General features: G+C 41.4%; 1 protein-coding gene across 3 annotated transcripts in view; it reads right to left on the reverse strand.

The window, feature by feature from the left end:
• Positions 1–1,300: 1,300 nt before the first annotated feature.
• LOC115776772 (nuclear receptor ROR-alpha A-like) overlaps positions 1,301–18,788 on the reverse strand; it is a 34,464-nt gene continuing 16,976 nt past the window's right edge. Inside the window, exons 3-12 of one of the 3 annotated variants that reach the window (XR_004019501.1) lie at positions 15,770–15,911; positions 13,092–13,348; positions 12,809–13,007; positions 9,361–9,482; positions 8,763–8,895; positions 8,430–8,537; positions 6,261–6,371; positions 6,017–6,129; positions 5,493–5,653; positions 2,050–2,178 (exon numbers count right to left, since the gene is read on the reverse strand). Coding sequence is in view for 2 of the 3 variants with exons in the window: in XM_030724542.1 (XP_030580402.1) it covers positions 2,014–2,178; positions 6,017–6,129; positions 6,261–6,371; positions 8,430–8,537; positions 8,763–8,895; positions 9,361–9,482; positions 12,809–13,007; positions 13,092–13,348; positions 15,770–15,911 (1,350 nt within the window). In the remaining variant the exon portion in view is untranslated. Of the gene's footprint in view, positions 2,179–5,492; positions 5,654–6,016; positions 6,130–6,260; positions 6,372–8,429; positions 8,538–8,762; positions 8,896–9,360; positions 9,483–12,808; positions 13,008–13,091; positions 13,349–15,769; positions 15,912–18,788 lie in introns of all 3 variants that reach the window. The other 2 variants (XM_030724543.1, XM_030724542.1) reach the window with 2 other exon arrangements.

Genomic DNA, 18,788 nt, shown 5'->3' on the forward strand with positions numbered 1-18,788 from the left:
ATGGAATGTAAATTCTACAAACCCTGCAGGGAAACGGGAAACACAAAAGAACCTGCACTTCAGTATCAGAGTCACCAGGTGGTACTACAGAATCACTACTATTAGTCTCATGCTGCCATCTGCAGGACAGATGGACGGCCAAGGAAGAGGCTGCTGTGCAAATAAGAGGGAGGATGAAGGGTGACAATGAAATTATAGAGAGTGAACCCACTGTTGTCAATGTTAACATCTTTTTCTGCAGATATTTTGATTGCACACAAAGATTGATTAAAAATTTGTAATAATCATTCAGTCATGCAGAATCTATATTTATACTGGGTTATTTCATCAGCTGCAGCTCAGTCCCTACAGTGAGAAGCGAATGCCATAAACAGGAGTCAGGACAGGGTTAATGAAAGCCAGAGTACCAATACAATGTGCGGTGAAAGTGCTTACAACAATTCAACACAGCAGACAGCCGTGGCTGAAAAAGAAAATATGTGTGGCCTATACATGTGTACTAGAAAAAGTCACCCTCACACAACTGAGAACAGACGCTTTGTTTGTCATCACAGCTTGAAGAGAGAGTGGTGTGTACAATTGCTGAGCAGCTTTGAGGACAGTACAAACATCATGATGCACAAATGGAACCACCGGTGGACTCAAAATTTTGCATTGTGCTCAAACCATCGCAGACATTGGAAATCAATGCAGACGGATCCCAGACCACTGCAGAGCCACGAATTGGACTTTATGTTGAATAACTGAGTAAAGCAACAGTGCCTGTTCCTGTGAAACAATTTGCTGAAGGATTGGAATTCAAAAAGTGGATTCAGAACTGGATTCACTTTTGACAAATTGCTGACAGACCTGCTCCTTTGTATGTTATTGACTTGATATTGCTTTGGTGGATCTAATAGACTGTATATAAAAGATGTACACAGCCACTGTGATGTCATCTGTTGTTTTTGAACTCTGCATTTGAAACCACAATGTTATTTGTTAATGTTACTTTTTTGAATTTTTTTGAATAAGAATATGAAGTTATCAGCTGATGCTAGCAAGCTTGTTTAGTAAGCTGCATCCACAAAATGTATGGGTGCAATGCACAGACACACAAATTAGTACCAGAGCAACAATTTACTAGAATTTCACTCACCAAATCCAAAAAATACCCATAGACACCAATATTTTTGATGAAATTATTTTCTGTATTTTTTTAAAGCTATAAAGTTGAGCATTGATTCACTTTCGGAGCCTCAGTTCAATTCAGTTTTATTTTATTTATATAGCACCAAATAACAACAAACAGTTGCCTCGAGGTGCATTATATTGTAAGATAAAGACCCTACAATAATTAAGTGGTGATTAGAAGAACTGCAGTTTTTGTCACTTCAGCACTGGCTTCATTTTTGCTGCTGCTCTAATATTATCTGTCACTGTTATCAAATGTCACATAACACTTTTACAAAGAATCAAAAGTTGAGAGAGCAGCAGTTTTCATGTGGTGCTTTTAAGATGTGTTCACTTACTCTCAAAAAGGACAAGAATAATTTTATTTGCATTTTAAAATTAAGAAATTGTTTTTGCTACCTTTGAATCTTTTGACAATCGAGTAAAACAACCTGAGTAGACAGGTGAATGAATCCAACAGAATGAACTTTCACCAACAAACAAACAAAACAATGAAAAAACTGTGCAGAGAACACAAGCTTCAACAATCAGGTGCAGGAAACAAAAACCAGGTTTCAGTGTGAGTATTGTTAGAGGTGAATCTGATCCAGGTTCAGAAGCCTAAGACACGATGTGTGTTAATGAGACCGCCTGACCCCTCAGCACAAACTCAGAGGCATGAGAGGAGGACGAGAAAAACACAAACTGAGGAAAAGATGAATTCAGGTCTCTGCGTCTGTGCTCAGGCGTCCAGGAGATGAAGTACAGCAGCCACACACTAACTGTCTTTGGATGTATGACACACCATCCTCTGTGTCCATGGAAACTGGGCACGGTCCGTCTGCATACACCAGTCACACTTCAGTCGCTGCTCTGCAGGGTCAGTTCAAGGTCAGCACTGAACAGCTCCTTATAAAGAGGAGGAAAGTGTGTTCGCACGATGTCAGGGTAAACAGCTCTGAACGCACACAGCTTCTCCGTGTGTCGACTGCACAGCGAACGCAACGCTGTCACCTTACATCTGAGCTGGGAGGGGAGAAAGAGGAGAAAAGGAGACAAGAAGAAGAAAAGGAGAGGAAAGAGAAGGGGAAGAAATCAGAAGAAAGAGCAGAAGGGGGAGAGGTTACGACAAGGAAACAAAAAGAAAAAAGAGGAGACAAAGAAGACAAAGAGAAGTGAGCATGGACATGAATGAGGAGGGAAAACAGAAGACAAAGAAAGAAAAAAAAACAGAAAAAAGGAAGTGAGGATAAAGTCATTTTCACTGATCACACAAACTCTACTGTACACAGTCTCATAGGAATTCTTACACTCTGATCTTCACTGGTACTCAGCAGAGAGCAAAAAAGGTCTCTGATCAATGTGAAGATTTAAATGGCAGCATGTGTTGATGATTTGTACTAACAAACTTGTTCACAAGAGGGCAGAATGGGACTATTTCTCTGTAAGGAATGCCCTGCTAAATTAGACTTTCCATGTGTTATTGGTTATTCAGTGTTTCTCAGTTGCTTTGGCACATTATTAAGAACATTTTTGAAGTTCAAGCACTAAAGTTGCATTCCCAAAACAGCTCATACATACAGCAAGAATACAAATAACCTGCAAAAGGCTGAAACGTGCCCAAAACCTTTAACTCGTGTGTTAAAATGTTTTGGTGTCAAAAGTCATAGCCAAAAAAAAAAAAACATTTTGAGTAATCTGTGGCTCTACATGTCACACTTAACATTTGCATGTACAGTGGTTAACAAATTTATGAGAGCACCACCCCGTGTAAGGTGCCCTAAACAGAACTGGTAATAACAAAATCTTTTTTATGCTGCTGTAACTGTTAATTCACCAGTATGTGCAAGCTCTTTAACTGAAAGGATTGTTTTAATGCTACAGTATAATTATTGTTGTTGAATTTTCAAGTTTACTGTCTTACGAAAAACAGAAAAAAGTAAAGCACATTATTATGTTTTGATTAATATGCCAGTTCACAGTTATTTACTCCAAAGCAGAAACAATTGTTTTAGTGGTTGAATGTTATGCTTGATTAATTACTGACTTCTCAGAGAAGTCCAGTGTGCCGGCTCAAATTTAGATATAAACATGTGTATTCAGTTCATTGAATTTATTCATTTTTAGTTTTAAACAACTTTTTGTACCAAAAAAACCAAAAAATGTATGTTGGACCAAAAGGCCTTCTATGCGTAACTATATATTACAGTAGCAAACAAGGCCTGTGAATCACTGCATGTATTCGATGTTCATTACATGTAAAGTGAAATACATAAAGGCATTTTGCTTTCATTTTGATGGTTATGGCTTACAGCTCATGAAAATCAGAAATCCAGTATCTCAGATCATCTCATTTTCCTTCTCAGAATATTTCATTTTGACTGAGCAAATTACCATTCAGACAGTCTCTCTCTGTCTAGTTCAGTATGCACAACCACAATCATGGGAACGCTGACTTGATGGAAAGTTGACTGGAAGAGAGAAAAAAGTGGCAGGTACATGAGTAACTTCCATATCCTTGAGAGGATTGTTAAGAAAAATGGATTCAAGAACTCAGGAAAGCGTCATAAGGACTGAGGCTGGTGTCAGAGCATCAATCAGGACATCTTCAGGAATGGAGCTACAACTGTCGCATTCCTAATATCAGGCCCGTCCTGAACTAGAGATAATGCCAGAATGGGCTAAGGAGAGAAAGAGCTGGATTGTTGCTCAGTGGTCCAAAGTCCTCTTTTCACGTGAAAATTTATTTTGCATTCCATTTGGAAGTCCAGGTCCTAGAGTCTGGAGGAAAACTGGAGAGGCACAAAAATCCAATGTATTTGAAGTCCAGTTTGAAGTCTGCACAGTCTGTCGTGTCATCTGCTGGTATTGGTGATGGTTGGTCCACTGTGTTTTATCAAGTCCAGACTCAATGCAGCCATCTACCAGGAGATGTGGAGCACTTCATGCTTCCATCTGCTGACAAGCTTTATGGAGGTGCCGATTTCTTTTTTCCAGCAGGCCTTGGAGCCTGTCCTCAGTTCTAACACTACTGAATGGTTTGCTGACCGTGTTTTACTATGCAGAATTGGTCTACCTACTCACCTGACCTGAAACCCCACAGAGTATCTATGGTGAAAAAGAAGAATAAGAAACACCTAACTCAAAAATACAGACATATTCATCTCTTCAGTGTTCATTAGACATCAGGAGAAATATTTAAATACTGTTTTGTTCTAATTTTGATGATTATGTCTTCGACTCTAATCCAAGTCTCTTCCAAGTGCCTGAGCTCCTCACCCTATCTCTAAGGGAGAGCTCAGAGACTTTGCAGAGGAAGCTCATTTCTGCCATTCAGACACTATCCAAATGTGAGGATAGGAAGGTAGATCAACTGGTAAAGTGACAGCTTCACTTTCACACTCAGCTCTCTCTTCACCACAAATGGCCAGTACAGCGTCCACATCACTGATGATCATGCACCAATCCATCAATCTCTTGCTCCACTCTCCCTTCACTCATGAACAAGAGGCTAAGATATTTAAACTTCTCCACTTGGGGCAGTAACTCATTCCCCACACAGAGTAGGCATTCCAGCCTTTACCAACTAAGGACTGTGGTCTCGTACTTTTGAGCTGCTAATTCTCATCCTAGCCGCTTCACACTCTGCCACAAACCACAGAGCTGGAGGTCATCGCTCAATGACGCCAACAAAACCACATCATCCGCAAAGAGCAGAGACAAGATCCTGAAACCACTGAACCAGAAACTCTCCACCCCTTGGCTGCACCTAGAAACACCCACTGATTCCATCTTATTTCGGGCAATGCAGACCAAGTTCTCACTACAATTATACAGAGACTGAATGGCCTATAACAAAGGGACAGATACCCCATACTCCCAGAGCACCCCCCTGCAGGATATCCCAATGGATGCAGTAAAATGCCTTCTCCAAGTCCACTGGAAAGTAGACTGGATGTACACCCTCCAATATCCTCAAGAGGATAAAGAGCTGGTCCAGCGTTCCATGGCCAGGATGAAAACTGCATTGTTCCTCCTGAATCCAGGCTTCGACAAACAGATGAACCCTTCTCTCCAGTAATTTGGCAGAGATCTATCCAGGAAGGCTGAGGAGTGCGATCCCCTGATGTTGGAACACACTCTTCAGTCCCCATTCTTGAAGAGTAACCACCACCCCAGTCTGCCATTCCAGAGGCACTGATCCTGACTTCTACACAATGTGTTGCAGAGGTATGTCAGTCACAACAGCCCCACAGCATCCAGAGCCAGTAACTTTGCTCCCAGTGATAGAAAACTACTACCTATATAATCAGTTAAGGTCAGCAGGGCTCCATACCCACCATTCACGGTGTGGACAGGAAGCCCCTTTCCCCTCCTGAGTGGCCTGACGGTTTGCCAGAATCACTTCAAGGTCAACCAAAAGTCTTGCTCCATGGCCTCAACGCCTGATCCAATTCACCACTAGGTGGCGATCAGTTGAAAGCTCTGCTCCTCCCTTGACCTGAGTTTCCAGACAAAGTTGATCATTGACCTGCGACCAATTTTATAAAAATAAATCTATTACAAATACAACCATTAAATACCACTGTGTTTGTGATTTCTCTGAAAAGCCAACAGTTGCAAAGGCTAACAAAGAAAAATAAATGCTCTTTCTTCACAAAAAAAAAAAAAACCTGCTGCAAAAATTTCTGCAGCTTTTATGAGCCAAAGCAACTGCAAAAAGACTCAAGGTTATCTGACTTATTGTACAAACAGGTACACTTTGTTTCACTTTTGGTTCCTGTCTTTATATTTATGCTCCATTCATTGATTGACTCTCACTGACAGGTTTGCATGAACTGTGCACACACTGAACCCTGAGTACCTTGTTCAGCACTCCGTCCTCTCTCTGGTTCTTCTGCAGCACACGCTGCAGAGCCAGCTGAGTCTTCTGCTGCAGCTTCTCCACCTGCAGCTTCTCCTGCAACCACGACCGGTCTACACACACACACACACACACACACACACACACACACACACACACACACACACACACACACACACACACCTTTATTCAACTTGAGAAGTAGCTGTAGAGCAGTTGATCAGAATGTGATGGAAACACATACCTGCAGAAAGCAGAATGAACGCTGAGAAGAGAGCAAGCTCATCCTCAGACAGGTGCAGCAAACACATGCTCTTAGCAAAGTCAAACACCGCCATGATCAAGTCATCACAGCCTGGTAAAACACAGGAAAAACGTTCAGCGATTATAGAGGAAAACAGAAATTTGATTTATTCCACAGAGCTCATGAGATAGGTAATCATTTTTCCCTGTAACACAGAGAATCTATTCATCATTTCTACACACATTTTATTATGTAAGACAATCCATTACATAAAAACCTTCAAATTATTCCTTTGCTTTTGTGACAGGTTGTGTAGTTGATCAATGAGCCAAAAACATTCCCTGTTACTTTACTTTGGTGACTTATTTTCTGATGCATCATCCTGAGATGTTTGAAATTATTAAAAATAAAAATTCAAACAGACCTTCAGTCAAAGAGAAACACAAAAGAAAAAGGATGAGATGCTATTTTGAGACACTGTCTTCCTCTTTGACAGCCTGTGAGCATCCAAATAAAGCCCAAATTTTAACTTTAGTTGGAGAAAAAAGCAAAGGGGTCTGACTCTATTCTATTCAGAGGGAGCCGATGAAAGGATGAAACCTTGGGTGGAAAGCCTGATGGAAATTTGACACGTCTTCCTGTATTACTTTGAGGAGGGCTAATGTTACTTATTGCTTTTTTGGGGAAGTGGAAGTCACATGCTTCACTTCTGCCATAGCTGATTTGCTACATCTGTTGCTACTGCACTGCAGCACTTTTTTTTTCCCAATACACCAACTTTTCACACATAGAAACACACATACACACACCCTTATTCAACTTGAGAAGTCGCTGCAGATCAGTTGATCAGAATGGGACCTGTCCAACCCATCTGAATCATATACCTCCAAGGTTAACAATTCCTTTTATGAAAAGCAATGACAGCACAAGCTTTTGCACACCTGAGTCAAATCCAAATCCTTTTCTGCTCTGATTCTACATTACATTCCCCCACCACAACTCTCAGGAATCAATAAAGGAATAGATAAAGAACAAGGCCAGTGTTCACAAAGTTTCGTAGTACTAAGAGAAGCTTGTAGTGATGAAATTCCAAGAAAATATTTCCCCTGAAAGTTACCACTGAATCCTGGTAAAGATAAAAGTTACTCACAAAGCGTTTGAGCCCTTAAGAGAGTTCCTGAAGTGAAAAACTGTTCGGAGGGGTGAGGAAGACTTCTGTGAGGCTCTTTAGTTTCTTTAGGAGAAAATGGCAGAAAGACAAAGTGCAGAGCTACTGGAGTGCACCAGAATGAAGCTCTGCCACTTTTTTTGTCCCTCCAAGTGAGGAATAAGAGTATTTACACAATGTTGTAAAGCTCAGGAGGTAGAGCAGGTCACCTACTGATCGGAAGGTCAGCGGTTCAATTCCTGGCTACTCCAGGCTGCGTGCCAAAGTATCCTTGGGCAAGATACTTAACCCCAAGTTGCTCTCTGATGCAAGCGTTGGAGTGTGAATGTGTGTGAATGTTAGATAATAAAAGCACTTAGCTTAGGTAATCATGGAAGTGCTTGTATGAATGGGTGTGAATGGGGTAAATGTAACCATGTTGTATAAGCGCTTTGAGTGCTCAGACAGAGTAGAAAAGCACTATATAAGAACCAGTCCATTTACCATTTACTTTAGAGGATCAGCCTGCAATCATTTAATGATTGGGACAAACTAAGAGGTCATCCTTCACTACCTGCAGACATTTAGAAATAGAGATGAGGCTGGAGAGACAGCTGACATTATGAACTACTCGTACGGTCTTGCACATGATCATGTGGTCACAGTTGATTAATATATGCAAACTTGCCACCACAATAACAGTTGCATAAGTGCACATGGCCATTATCACTGAGACTGAATTTTTCTTCCTATCTATTTTTGCTTTTTGATCAATCACAAGCTCTACACATAAAGGGCCCTTGACACCCAGGACTGTCTCCAGTCAGCTGACTGTGCCACAGGTGCCCGCTTGTCAACTTCTTGACACATCTCAGTAGATCCAGCCAGACTACACTTTTGAGCGCCACTGCAAAGGCTCTGAGTACTTTTGTAAAAGGCAGACTTTTACTTTGTAAAACTTTCTACATCAATAACATAACAATTGAGATTACTATCAGCTGGTGGAAAGTTACTCTGCTCACCTAAAGCTTTGAAGACTTCAGGACCTGCAAACTTCCCATCAAAGAAGACGGTGTTGTTCTGTGAGTCAAACACGCGACACATTCGTAACAAGACAACCTCCAGAGAACCTGGCGGAGAGAATGTGGAGATGCTGATGACATATAGACTGAAGAAGTCAATTGGATGAGTGATGAAATGTTTCCCCAACTGAAAACTGCATCCAGATGAACAGAATAATCTTTTTGGGATTTCCTCTCCTGGATTATTATTATTATTACTAATAATGAAACTCTGCACATATGAATACAGCCCCTTGAAAGAACAGTATTATGACCTACAATTGATGCTCTCACCAGCTTTCAGTAGTACAATCTGGTCATTCTGGCAGAGATCCATGAAGCCGTCGATACGTTTAGCAAACTCCACCACATACTGAATGGCCTCAGTGATCTTCACAGCACAGAGCTGCCACATCACCTCCTGTGGCTGTACAGACCAGAGCATGTAGAGTTTAAAAAATACAACAAAAGACAATTAAGAATTTGTCAAACTGGAACATTGTAACAGAGGCTGGAAAATATAAATAGGCTTAAAATAATAATAATAATAAATGATACAATCAGTTAAAAGGAACTATTGTAAAGTATGGGAGCACAGAACTGCTGCTGCTCCTTTTTGTCAAAAAAAAGAACACTAGATGTAGCTTGGGGAACCTAATCTGAATGTGTTTTAGACATTTTCTGTGTACCAGCTAATCAGAGACTGTGAAGTTAATTCAGAACATGCTAAACATCTGAACTGGCAAGGGACCATCCCAGGATCCTACAGGGAGACCTAAAAAAAGTTACTGGGGAGAGGAATGGTAAAACTACCCTGCTTGTTCTGCTGCCACCATGACCTGACTTTAGATGGGTAGCTCTAGGGATTCATGGGTGGATGGAGTAAGCACACCTTGTTCTGGTAGCTGTCCACCTCATCCTGAAGGAAGCTCTGCCAGCTCATCTGCTGCAGCTCCTCCCGCAAGTACTGACATGTCTCCAGGTGAGACTTGGAGATGATCTGGGCCAAGTGATCTGAAACAAAACAAACACAGTGAGGAGCTGAACGTGGGTTACTCAGATTTCTTCAAATATCAGAGCTTCCAAATTTCCAGTATCTAGGTCTCCTTACTTCCGCAGGCAGTAGAAATATAAAGGGTTACAATGTAGAAAGATACACAATAGATTTAAGAAACTGTCATATACAATAGTTAACCTCAGATTAGTTTCAATACTGCAAAACAATAGCCAAGAAAGTGTCATTATTGTTACATGTTGCCATATCACATGGTATCAGACCATGTGCTTCCAAAAGCCAACCTCAATCTCCAGCAACTCATGGGTGGACCAACTAGGGTTAGAGTTGGGTTTCATTAATTAACCAAATACCAACATGTATTAATGTGTAAAACAGGTGAAAATTCACTAAAAAGGGTTATATCTCAACTGAACCCAAACTCTACCCTAGCCGAAACATTAACATCCAGCAGGTTGGTGACCCATTTAAGAGATGAAGGGAGTTAACATTCACCTTGAGATCAGTGTGTTCTAAGAGGACATGAAAAGTACAACTGTGTGTGGGTTATTAGTTCAGTAAGGTTCTGACTGTCTGCAATTGTGACTGAGATGAAGAGCAGTCCATATGACATGAATAAGTACTGGTTCACAAACTTTCTCTTTCTACTATATATCAAGCCAACAATAACAACCTGAATTTCTAGCTGTTTGTTTTCCTTTGACCACATTGTTATACTGTATAAAAGTATGTTGACAAAATATTTACGAATGCAGCTCAAACTCAAAAATAAACACACAATGACATCTTCATTTTCGCTGTGCTGCTGTTAATTATAAGCATAAATTAATATAAAATAATATAACACCAAAACAACTCAAGCTAAAATAAGTACAATCTAAACTAAAATAATACAGTCACATAATAAAGATTCTGCTTGAAATGAGGTGGGGGTTAATACAATAAAGAGTGAATTAAAAAAATCTCCAGAGACAAAAAAAAAGATTATTTCCCCCAACGAGCGCCCTGCCACGTCCCAATTGGCCCTAATTAACAGACAGCTAATTACCACACAGAGATTTTAATGAGCTCTGAAGATGAGTTTCCAACCTCCTGCTATTTTAAACCACCTTTCTGTCTCTGCTTGCCCCACAGTTCTTTTTCTTTTGTCTATCTAACTCCCTTTGTAGCTTCTTATTCCTCCATCTTTCCCAGTCTTTTCCTTTTGCTTCACCTATTTCAACATATTTCCTCATCTTTTCGTAGCTGTCGACAACATTTTATCAAATGGCGAGTCCTTTATTTATTTAGTCCTCTTCAAAGCACTGCACATTAAGCCAGGAGTGGGTGCTGGTGTTACGTCCCAGGCCTAGGGGTAACCTGGACATAACATGAGGCGCGACCCCACCCCCAGCCCCACCCGCCCTCCCAACACCATCCCCCACCCACTCCAAGAAAAGCCCACAACACAGAATAACTGATGGTGCTACGCAGCAGTTTATTTGTCTTCAGATGTGAGCTGTGCCAAAACAACAAACAAAAGGTTCTAGTGTTCCCTATTATGACCTAACCAAAGACAAGAGAAACTGGTGTCAACAAAGATGGCTTCTCACTCCTACGTGACTGCTGCAGTGCTCAGTAAGTACAGTGGCTAAATGTTTACAATCACTATATACAAAACTATTTACAAAACTTGTGGTTACCAATAACCGGACTAGAAATACAAATTAGCACAGTCTATTCACTCTGAATGTTGGGCCTGGAGGAGACAAGGAGACTTTGTCTAATAAATTAGGTTTTGATATTAAACCATGCAGCAGATGATTTAATACAGAACTACAAGGGTTAAAAGTTAAAATATTTTGATGTCCAGTGAATGAGAAGTGGTTCTTCTCAAACTTGTTAAAGGGAACCTATTATGCTTTCTCTTACTTTCTGTTAAAGGAGCATTTTGAAAACACATCAGAGCTCAACGGGGGAAAAAATCATGCCGGATAGCTATTACTGATAAGAACTGGGTAATGTGTTAGGAATGAAAGGATGTCACATCGTTTAACGGAAGTGAAAACTATCAACCTACAGAGGGCTGAATTCAACGACACCCCACCCTCACTGAGCTACTGGACAGTCTGAGGTGCAACCTGGCTTCTTTGGATGGACCGAAACATAATGTTCTAGAGGTGTTCTATTGGACTGAGGTCAGTCAGTGGTCTCAATTCATTCATCCTCCAGGAACTGCCGACATCCTCTCGCCACATGAGGCCGGGCATTTTCCTGCACAAGGAGGAATCCAGGAACCACTGCACCAGCATACGGTCCAAAGATTTCATCCTGATATCTAATGGCAGTCAAGGTGCAGTTGCCTAGCTTGTAGAGGTCTGTGCATTTCTCCATGGATATGCCTCCCCACAACATAACTGACCCACCAACAAACCGGTTATGCTGAATGATGTTACAGGAAGCATAACTTTCCCCACAGTTTCTCCAGACCCTTTCATGTCTTGTCTTGTGTTCAGGGTGAACCTGCTCTCATCTGTGAAAAGCACAGGGTGCCAGTGGTAGACTGCCAATTCTGGTATTTTACAGCAAATGCTAATTGGGCTCTAGGCAGCTGTGTCTTGTGTTTAACATGCATTCTGGGTAAAGTGTAACCCAGTTTATATTTTTAAAGTCATGGTTTAGGGATGTCCCCTGAATGTATCACATGCAAGCAATCAAAAAGGAGTAGCTTTGTGATTGAGAGACACTCAATGAATGTATGCACATAGCTGTGCCTGCTCAACACATGGCTGTGCAGAATGGGCAGATTGTGGGTTGCAGCTTTATTAAGAATCACTCATCCAAACAACATGTGTGAGAGACTGAAGTCATCTGCCACAGGAAACCACAGACGTGCTCTTATTTAATGAATAAGAGCACGTCCAGTTATCTATGTGGCAACCAGTTTGAGTTTTAGACCAATGAGAATTTACATTTTTTTAGAATTCATTTTCACAACCCTTCAAAGGCCATGTGACGGTTTGGCACTTACTGTAGTTATGATAAAATTAAGGGTAAAAGGGAATGTGTTAATGTCTATGAATAAATACTCTTACAAACATTCCTTTATGTATATATATGTGCTCGTTCACCTAAACACAGCGTAGAGCAGGCAGCAGTCACTCTGTGGCAAACACAAAATGACTTCAAACTCAGCACTGCATTACACCCACCAGGACTGAAATGGATCGGATACACAGTTGCTGAGACAAAGCACACATATGGATGGAGGGATGGTCATACCGAGATTTCTAGAATTTTTAGTAAAATGTGAAAAACATCTCACTCTCCTGAGTCCTCCACTCACCGAGCTCAGCCATGGGCATCGTGGGTGGTAAGTCACCATTGCTGAAGGAGCAATATGGAAAAAAGCCATTACTGGATCCATAATCACACAGGGGCTCCGGTTTGATGCCGTTAATATCAAGGCCGGATTGGTCCGGAGATGGCTGGATATCCAAGTAGAACCCCCCACCTCCTCCTTCTCCTCCACCTCCAGAATCTCCCTGTTTTTAGAAGTGAAGCTTGACATGTAAAATCAATTTCAGGCTGCATCCATATCAACTCTTCAGAAAATAAAGACCACAAACCTTGGACGACAAAGATCCACCTTCAGGTGAGTTCTGTTCCACGTAGTGTCCCCCCTCATCGGGCAGCTCTGTGAGGCCGGTGGAGGATAGGGTGTAGTGAGAGGACAGTGACTCGGACTCGCCCGGGCTTGGGCTGCCAAGGTTGGAATGGGACAGGAGGAGGTGACCCTGCTGCTGCTGCTGCTGTTGGCGGTGCTTCTGAACCTCTGCATACAGACTGTCCCGCTGCTTTTTAGACATACGTCCAAACTTTACAGCTACAGGAGAGGAAATTATTGAGAAAATATAATTACTTCAGTAAGCCACTTCACATAGAGAGGACATCTGGAAACACTGAAACATGATTTTTTTTTTTTTTTAGCGTAACTGAAAGCTAGCTGCTGCAGGTTTAGAGTTAGAGCACTCACTCTCCTCAACGGGACTCACCACCAGTGTTGTGGAGTTGTTCTTGGCTTGTAGTTGCACGCCAAAATATCAAGTAGAGTCCCTTAGCAGCTGACACTTATTAGCCCAGTACAAAATAATGCAAATAATTTCACAGTCCTAAGGTCATCTTATCAGCCGTCATACTTGATAACCTAACTGATAGAACCGCAGTATTTGGTACACTCCACTAGTAACATTCAACTAAAGCCAACATGAAGTACTAAAAAGTGCAATTATTCTACGTGCTACTTGTGGCAAGTAATTCCTGATAGACTACCATTTAAAATGGCTGGCCTTACAGTATTAACTATAAATAGCTTCCCCCTTCATTCTGCATAGGGTGAATTTTCTTTTTTATTGCTCATTCATCTGGATACTGAAGCTAGGGGTGTGGCCACTATGAATAAATGAATGATGTCCCAACACAGGCAAATGTGGCTCATTACTGTCTACTAGGACTCACCTCTCTAAGTGGAGCCTCCTAACTGAGAAATTAACAGCTTTGAGAAAACAATAGTTTTATTGCCACATATATGAGAACTGGGCAGACATGATAAAACATGCCATTGTAGAAGACAAAGAAATGACTGAAACTATAACAGATCATCGAGGTATCAGTCTCCTATCATTGTACTCTTGAACATGAACATTTGAGGTCCGAGTCATTCTTGGTGATAACCCTACCCCATATTTTGGAGAAAAGTAAAACAGACATTTTTGGAACAAATGTAACTCATTTTTGATGTGTGTCAGAATAATTATTTTCATTGTTCCTTGATTGCCAAGAGCAATTTATTATAATGAAAATCTTTATGTTCTGTTGCATAGGTTTAGAGTCAGAGTTTGAGTCAGGGTTAGTCATCAACCGATGATGACTTAGATCTCAGAGGGTTAAGGTACATAGTTCTTAGTTGTGGCTATTACATGCATTTCCTTTTTTTTTTTTTTCCTGGGGCCTCAGAGAAAATCTGACAGCCACCCCAGCCATGCAGCATGAACAAGCAGGAAAAAAGAAAAAAATATATATATTTATGCTGTCTGCTACAGGCTGGGGTATCTGTCAGTTGATAGTGTTTTAATACATCATTTTTTTTTTTTTTTGGAGTGTGTGTGTGTGTGTGTGTGTGTGTATGTGTGTGTGCTCATGCTTGCATGTCCCTGTACATATACGTGTCCGTGTTCATGCTCTTGCGAAGGCATGCATGTGCACCCTTCCAAATTTAACGTAGCGATCCCAACTCATAAAATTTTTTATTTTCTTCCCCTTTACAAAAAAAAAAAAAAAAGAAAGAATATAATAAACAAGAATGAAAACACCTCAGTGACAATCTGCATCCAGACCCCTAAACAAGGACAAAGAGTATGAGAAACCAAATCAGTCAGTGTCGTGAGTCCAAACATCACAACACAGGATGGCAACAAGAACCCAAGTGTCAGCAACCTGCATTAAAGGCCAAGAAGCAGTGGAAACCCCCGTGCCAGGGCAGAAATATGCAGGAATGTCTACATCAGTGTCTAAGGGTCTTTTCAAAGCCAACAGAGGCCGAGAGCGCAACCCAGTCCCACCCAGGCGGCACAGGCACCCAGAAAAGGAGCCCAAAGCACCGCACGAGCCGAGGGACAGTGAAACCGACCCAAGAACCCAGGAGGCACAGCAGCACAGGACAATCCGGACGCCCAGACTCAGCCCCAGCAGCACAGGACAATCCGGCCCACAGGACGCCCCCCAAGCCCCCCACACCCACCGCCCCCGCCACCCCCCGGCAGAGCAAAGGGCGCCCACCCCGCCCCAGAGAGCCAGGCACAGGGGCAGGGCATCAGGCCCGCAGGGCAGACGACAAGCCTGCATCACACGGGCACACGCGGCAGGGGGGGAGGGGAGCAGATAAACGGAGAGACTGTGGAGCAGGGGAGGGAAAGAGGAGGAGCCGCATAGCCCAGCCAGCAAGACCTATATACCCCAACCCATCTCCCAGCCGCACCGTTTAATATAATTAAACAATTATATTTTTCATATATATATTTTTTTTATTTAATTATTATTATTATTATTTATTTTTATTTTTGTCATGTATAATATATGGAGCCTGTGTATTTATGATTCAAATTTGTTCCCCAATACATGCATTTCCTTACGCATCTTCAAACAAGCATGTTGCAAAGGACCGGCAGGTGTTTCTGGAGGTTAAAGTAGGTTAGATAGGTTTGTAATATGTATATCTGCTCTGTGTGTGTGTGCGCGTCTCTCTCACCGTCTCGGGACATGCCCACAGCTAGACATTTCTGCAAACGGCAATGTTGGCAGCGGTTTCGGCTTGTTCGGTCGATCAGACAGTTTTTCTGGCGAGGACAGGAATAGGCGGCATTACTTTGCTGACTCCGTCTGAAGAAACCCTGAAAAAGCAGGGAAGAGAAATATTTAAATCATTGTTTTTATAGAAATACACACTGCTCAAAATAATCAAAGGAATACTTTTTAATCAGAGTATAGCATCAAGTCAGGATGTTTATAATTTTAGCAATATTGTGCAAATGTAAGAAAGAAATCCCATATATTTGTTTAATGTGCACACTGAAGGACATATCCTGATCAAAAATTACTCCATTGTTACTGGAGGCCAAGGTAATGCCATCCAGAGTAAGAATCTGATTAGACAGATTCTGTTTCTAAGATTTTTAGGACCGAGCACAATAACCTCAGTTTGTCTGAATATAGAAGCAAGAAATTAGAGGTCATCCAGGCCTTAATGTCTTTAAGACATTCCTGCAGTTGATTTGTATCATTTGACTTTGTGGTTAAATAAAGTTGGGTATTGTCTGCATAGCAATTAAATGAATGCAGTGTTTTCTAATGTTACCAAATGAAAGCATGTATAATGTTAAAAATATTGGTCCCAACACGGAACTCCATTACTAACGTTTGTGTGTGAGGCAGACTCTCCATTTACATACACAAATTGGAATCTATCAAAAAGATATGATTCAAACCACAGCAGTGTAATTCTTTTAATACCAATGGTGTGTTCTAATCTCTGAAGTAAAACATTATGGTCAGTGCTATCAAACACTGCACTGAGGTCTAGCAGGATGAAAAGAAGAAGAAACACAAATTTATGAAGAAATTTGTGAAGAAAAGAAATCAGCTTTTGAATTACTTTCTTCTACATGTACAGTACATGTTTCTGAGTAAAGTGATAACCCTATCAAGCGTGGGAACCCCTGATATGGGTATCAGGTCTGTTTTAACAGGTCATTCAGTCCCTGCACAGCTCTTGTGAGTGCAAATGTTGGTTTGCATTACCAACAGCACATCACACTTGTTCCAGGTGGATACTGGCCTCCACCAGGGCTCACCATTGTCACCAATTCTGGAACTGGAGCTAAGGTTGGGGTTGGCATCGTCACTGATGATGACTTAGACATCAGAGGGTTAAAAGTATATTGGATGTACAACAGGCAGCACGATGGCGTAGTGGTTAGCACTGCTGCCTCACAGTTAGAATACCATCTGGAAGGCCTGGGTTCGATTCCACCAGGCCTCTCCCTCTCTCTGTGTGGAGTTTGCATGTTCTCCCCGTGCTTGCGTGGGTTTCCTCCCACATTCCAAAGACATGCACTTACTGGGGTTAGGTTAATTGGCTAATCTAAATTGCCCATAGGTGTGAATGAGAGCATGAATGTGAGTGTGAAAGGTCGTCTGTCCCTCTGTGTTGGCCCTGCAACAGGCTGGCGACCTGTTCAGGGTGTACCCTGCCTCTCGCCCTATGACAGCTGGGATAGGCTCCAGCTCCCCCGCGACCCTTAACAGGATGTGCGGAAGCGAATGGATGGATGGATGGATGTACAACAACAACAACAACAGAGCTGTATCAGCCAGTAGACAGAGCAATGACAGATTGGCCTAAGAAAATACAAAGAGATATTGGTATAAAGCAAGGAGAAGTACAAAGTCTATCGAATGAAAAACACATGAAAGCTATTTCTGCCTGCCAGCTGCTCACCCTCACAACCAGTCAGTGGACACCAAACAAGCAATGCAGAGCCAAAGAAGAAATCTGTGTGTGAGTTCAAAATTACAGAAGCTGAATGCAATCAGAGGGTTAAAAAAAAAAAGGAGAATGTCTCCCATGCAGAGCACAAAGGACCTTTTTTTGGGGGGGGGGGGGGGGGCACTTGGGTTGCAGCACACCTTGTAACTCACTTTAAAACTTGTCTGAGAAGGCTTCATAGATATGTCAGTGTCATAGTTACAGAATAAAAGTCTTTATAGCCAATTCATCTTCACTTTCCAAAATGTGAAGAAATATATGACGCAAACTGGGGTTCAGCCCACAGTTCAAATCACTGTATCCTTGGAAAGAATATATTACCTGTTTACATGTTTCCTGTTCCCACAAGCTGATATCTTGTGGGAGTTTCTAACATTCTCCAGGTGTTAGACACATCCTAGATAACCTATAGGATACAACCATAACCCCTCTTCTCATAGAGCTATAATTCATAGCCACTATAACAGTTACAAGATCTAATTGGAAAACCATTTTCAAAAAGTGATAATGTGACAAAATTGTGTCACATTAACCAATAGGTGTCAAGCTTAGGTAAACAGTAACTAACATTAAACAGAAAAAAATAAATAATATTATGTCACTCTCATATTTCAATAAAAGCTCAGCAGATAATAGCAATAGATCATTTACATCTAACGTGCAATTTGGTGCAGATGTTGTGGTTTGTTTGGAGGTTGGTTCAGCTGCTTGCTGGCTGTGAAATACGCCTCCAGCTGTCACATTAGCAGCTACTGTAGCTGAACACACCAGCTTCTTCAGGGAACTGTTCTAACAAGACAGAAATGGTTTCTGAGCCAGATGGTTGTGACTGATAGTTCAGACTAATTGTTGAAGCTTTTTTCCTTATTCTGCAAACAAAACTCAGTCTGTGGAGCAAACAAAACTGCCCTGGTGTCAGTAAAATTATATTGTGATGTGTAAATACCTGAAACTCAAATTAGTGAAAAATGCATCAACTACACATTCAGTCAAAACTAGCTTAATATCACAATCCCTCCACAATCCCCTCTTTTTTTCAAGACAGGAAAGGTAGAAGACTGACTCAAGTGCAAAACCCTCTCAAGGAGGGGGATACATATAATTCTTCACGAGATGACTTCATGAGAGAAAATACAGAGGTGCAAACCATTCTCAAGAAAAGGCAGATTAAGTTTTGCCAAGAAATTAAAAAAAAAAAAGTCAGACTACTCTGAAACACTAT

Source organism: Archocentrus centrarchus, unplaced genomic scaffold, assembly GCF_007364275.1.
Source record: "Archocentrus centrarchus isolate MPI-CPG fArcCen1 unplaced genomic scaffold, fArcCen1 scaffold_37_ctg1, whole genome shotgun sequence".
Lineage (NCBI taxonomy): Eukaryota > Metazoa > Chordata > Actinopteri > Cichliformes > Cichlidae > Archocentrus > Archocentrus centrarchus.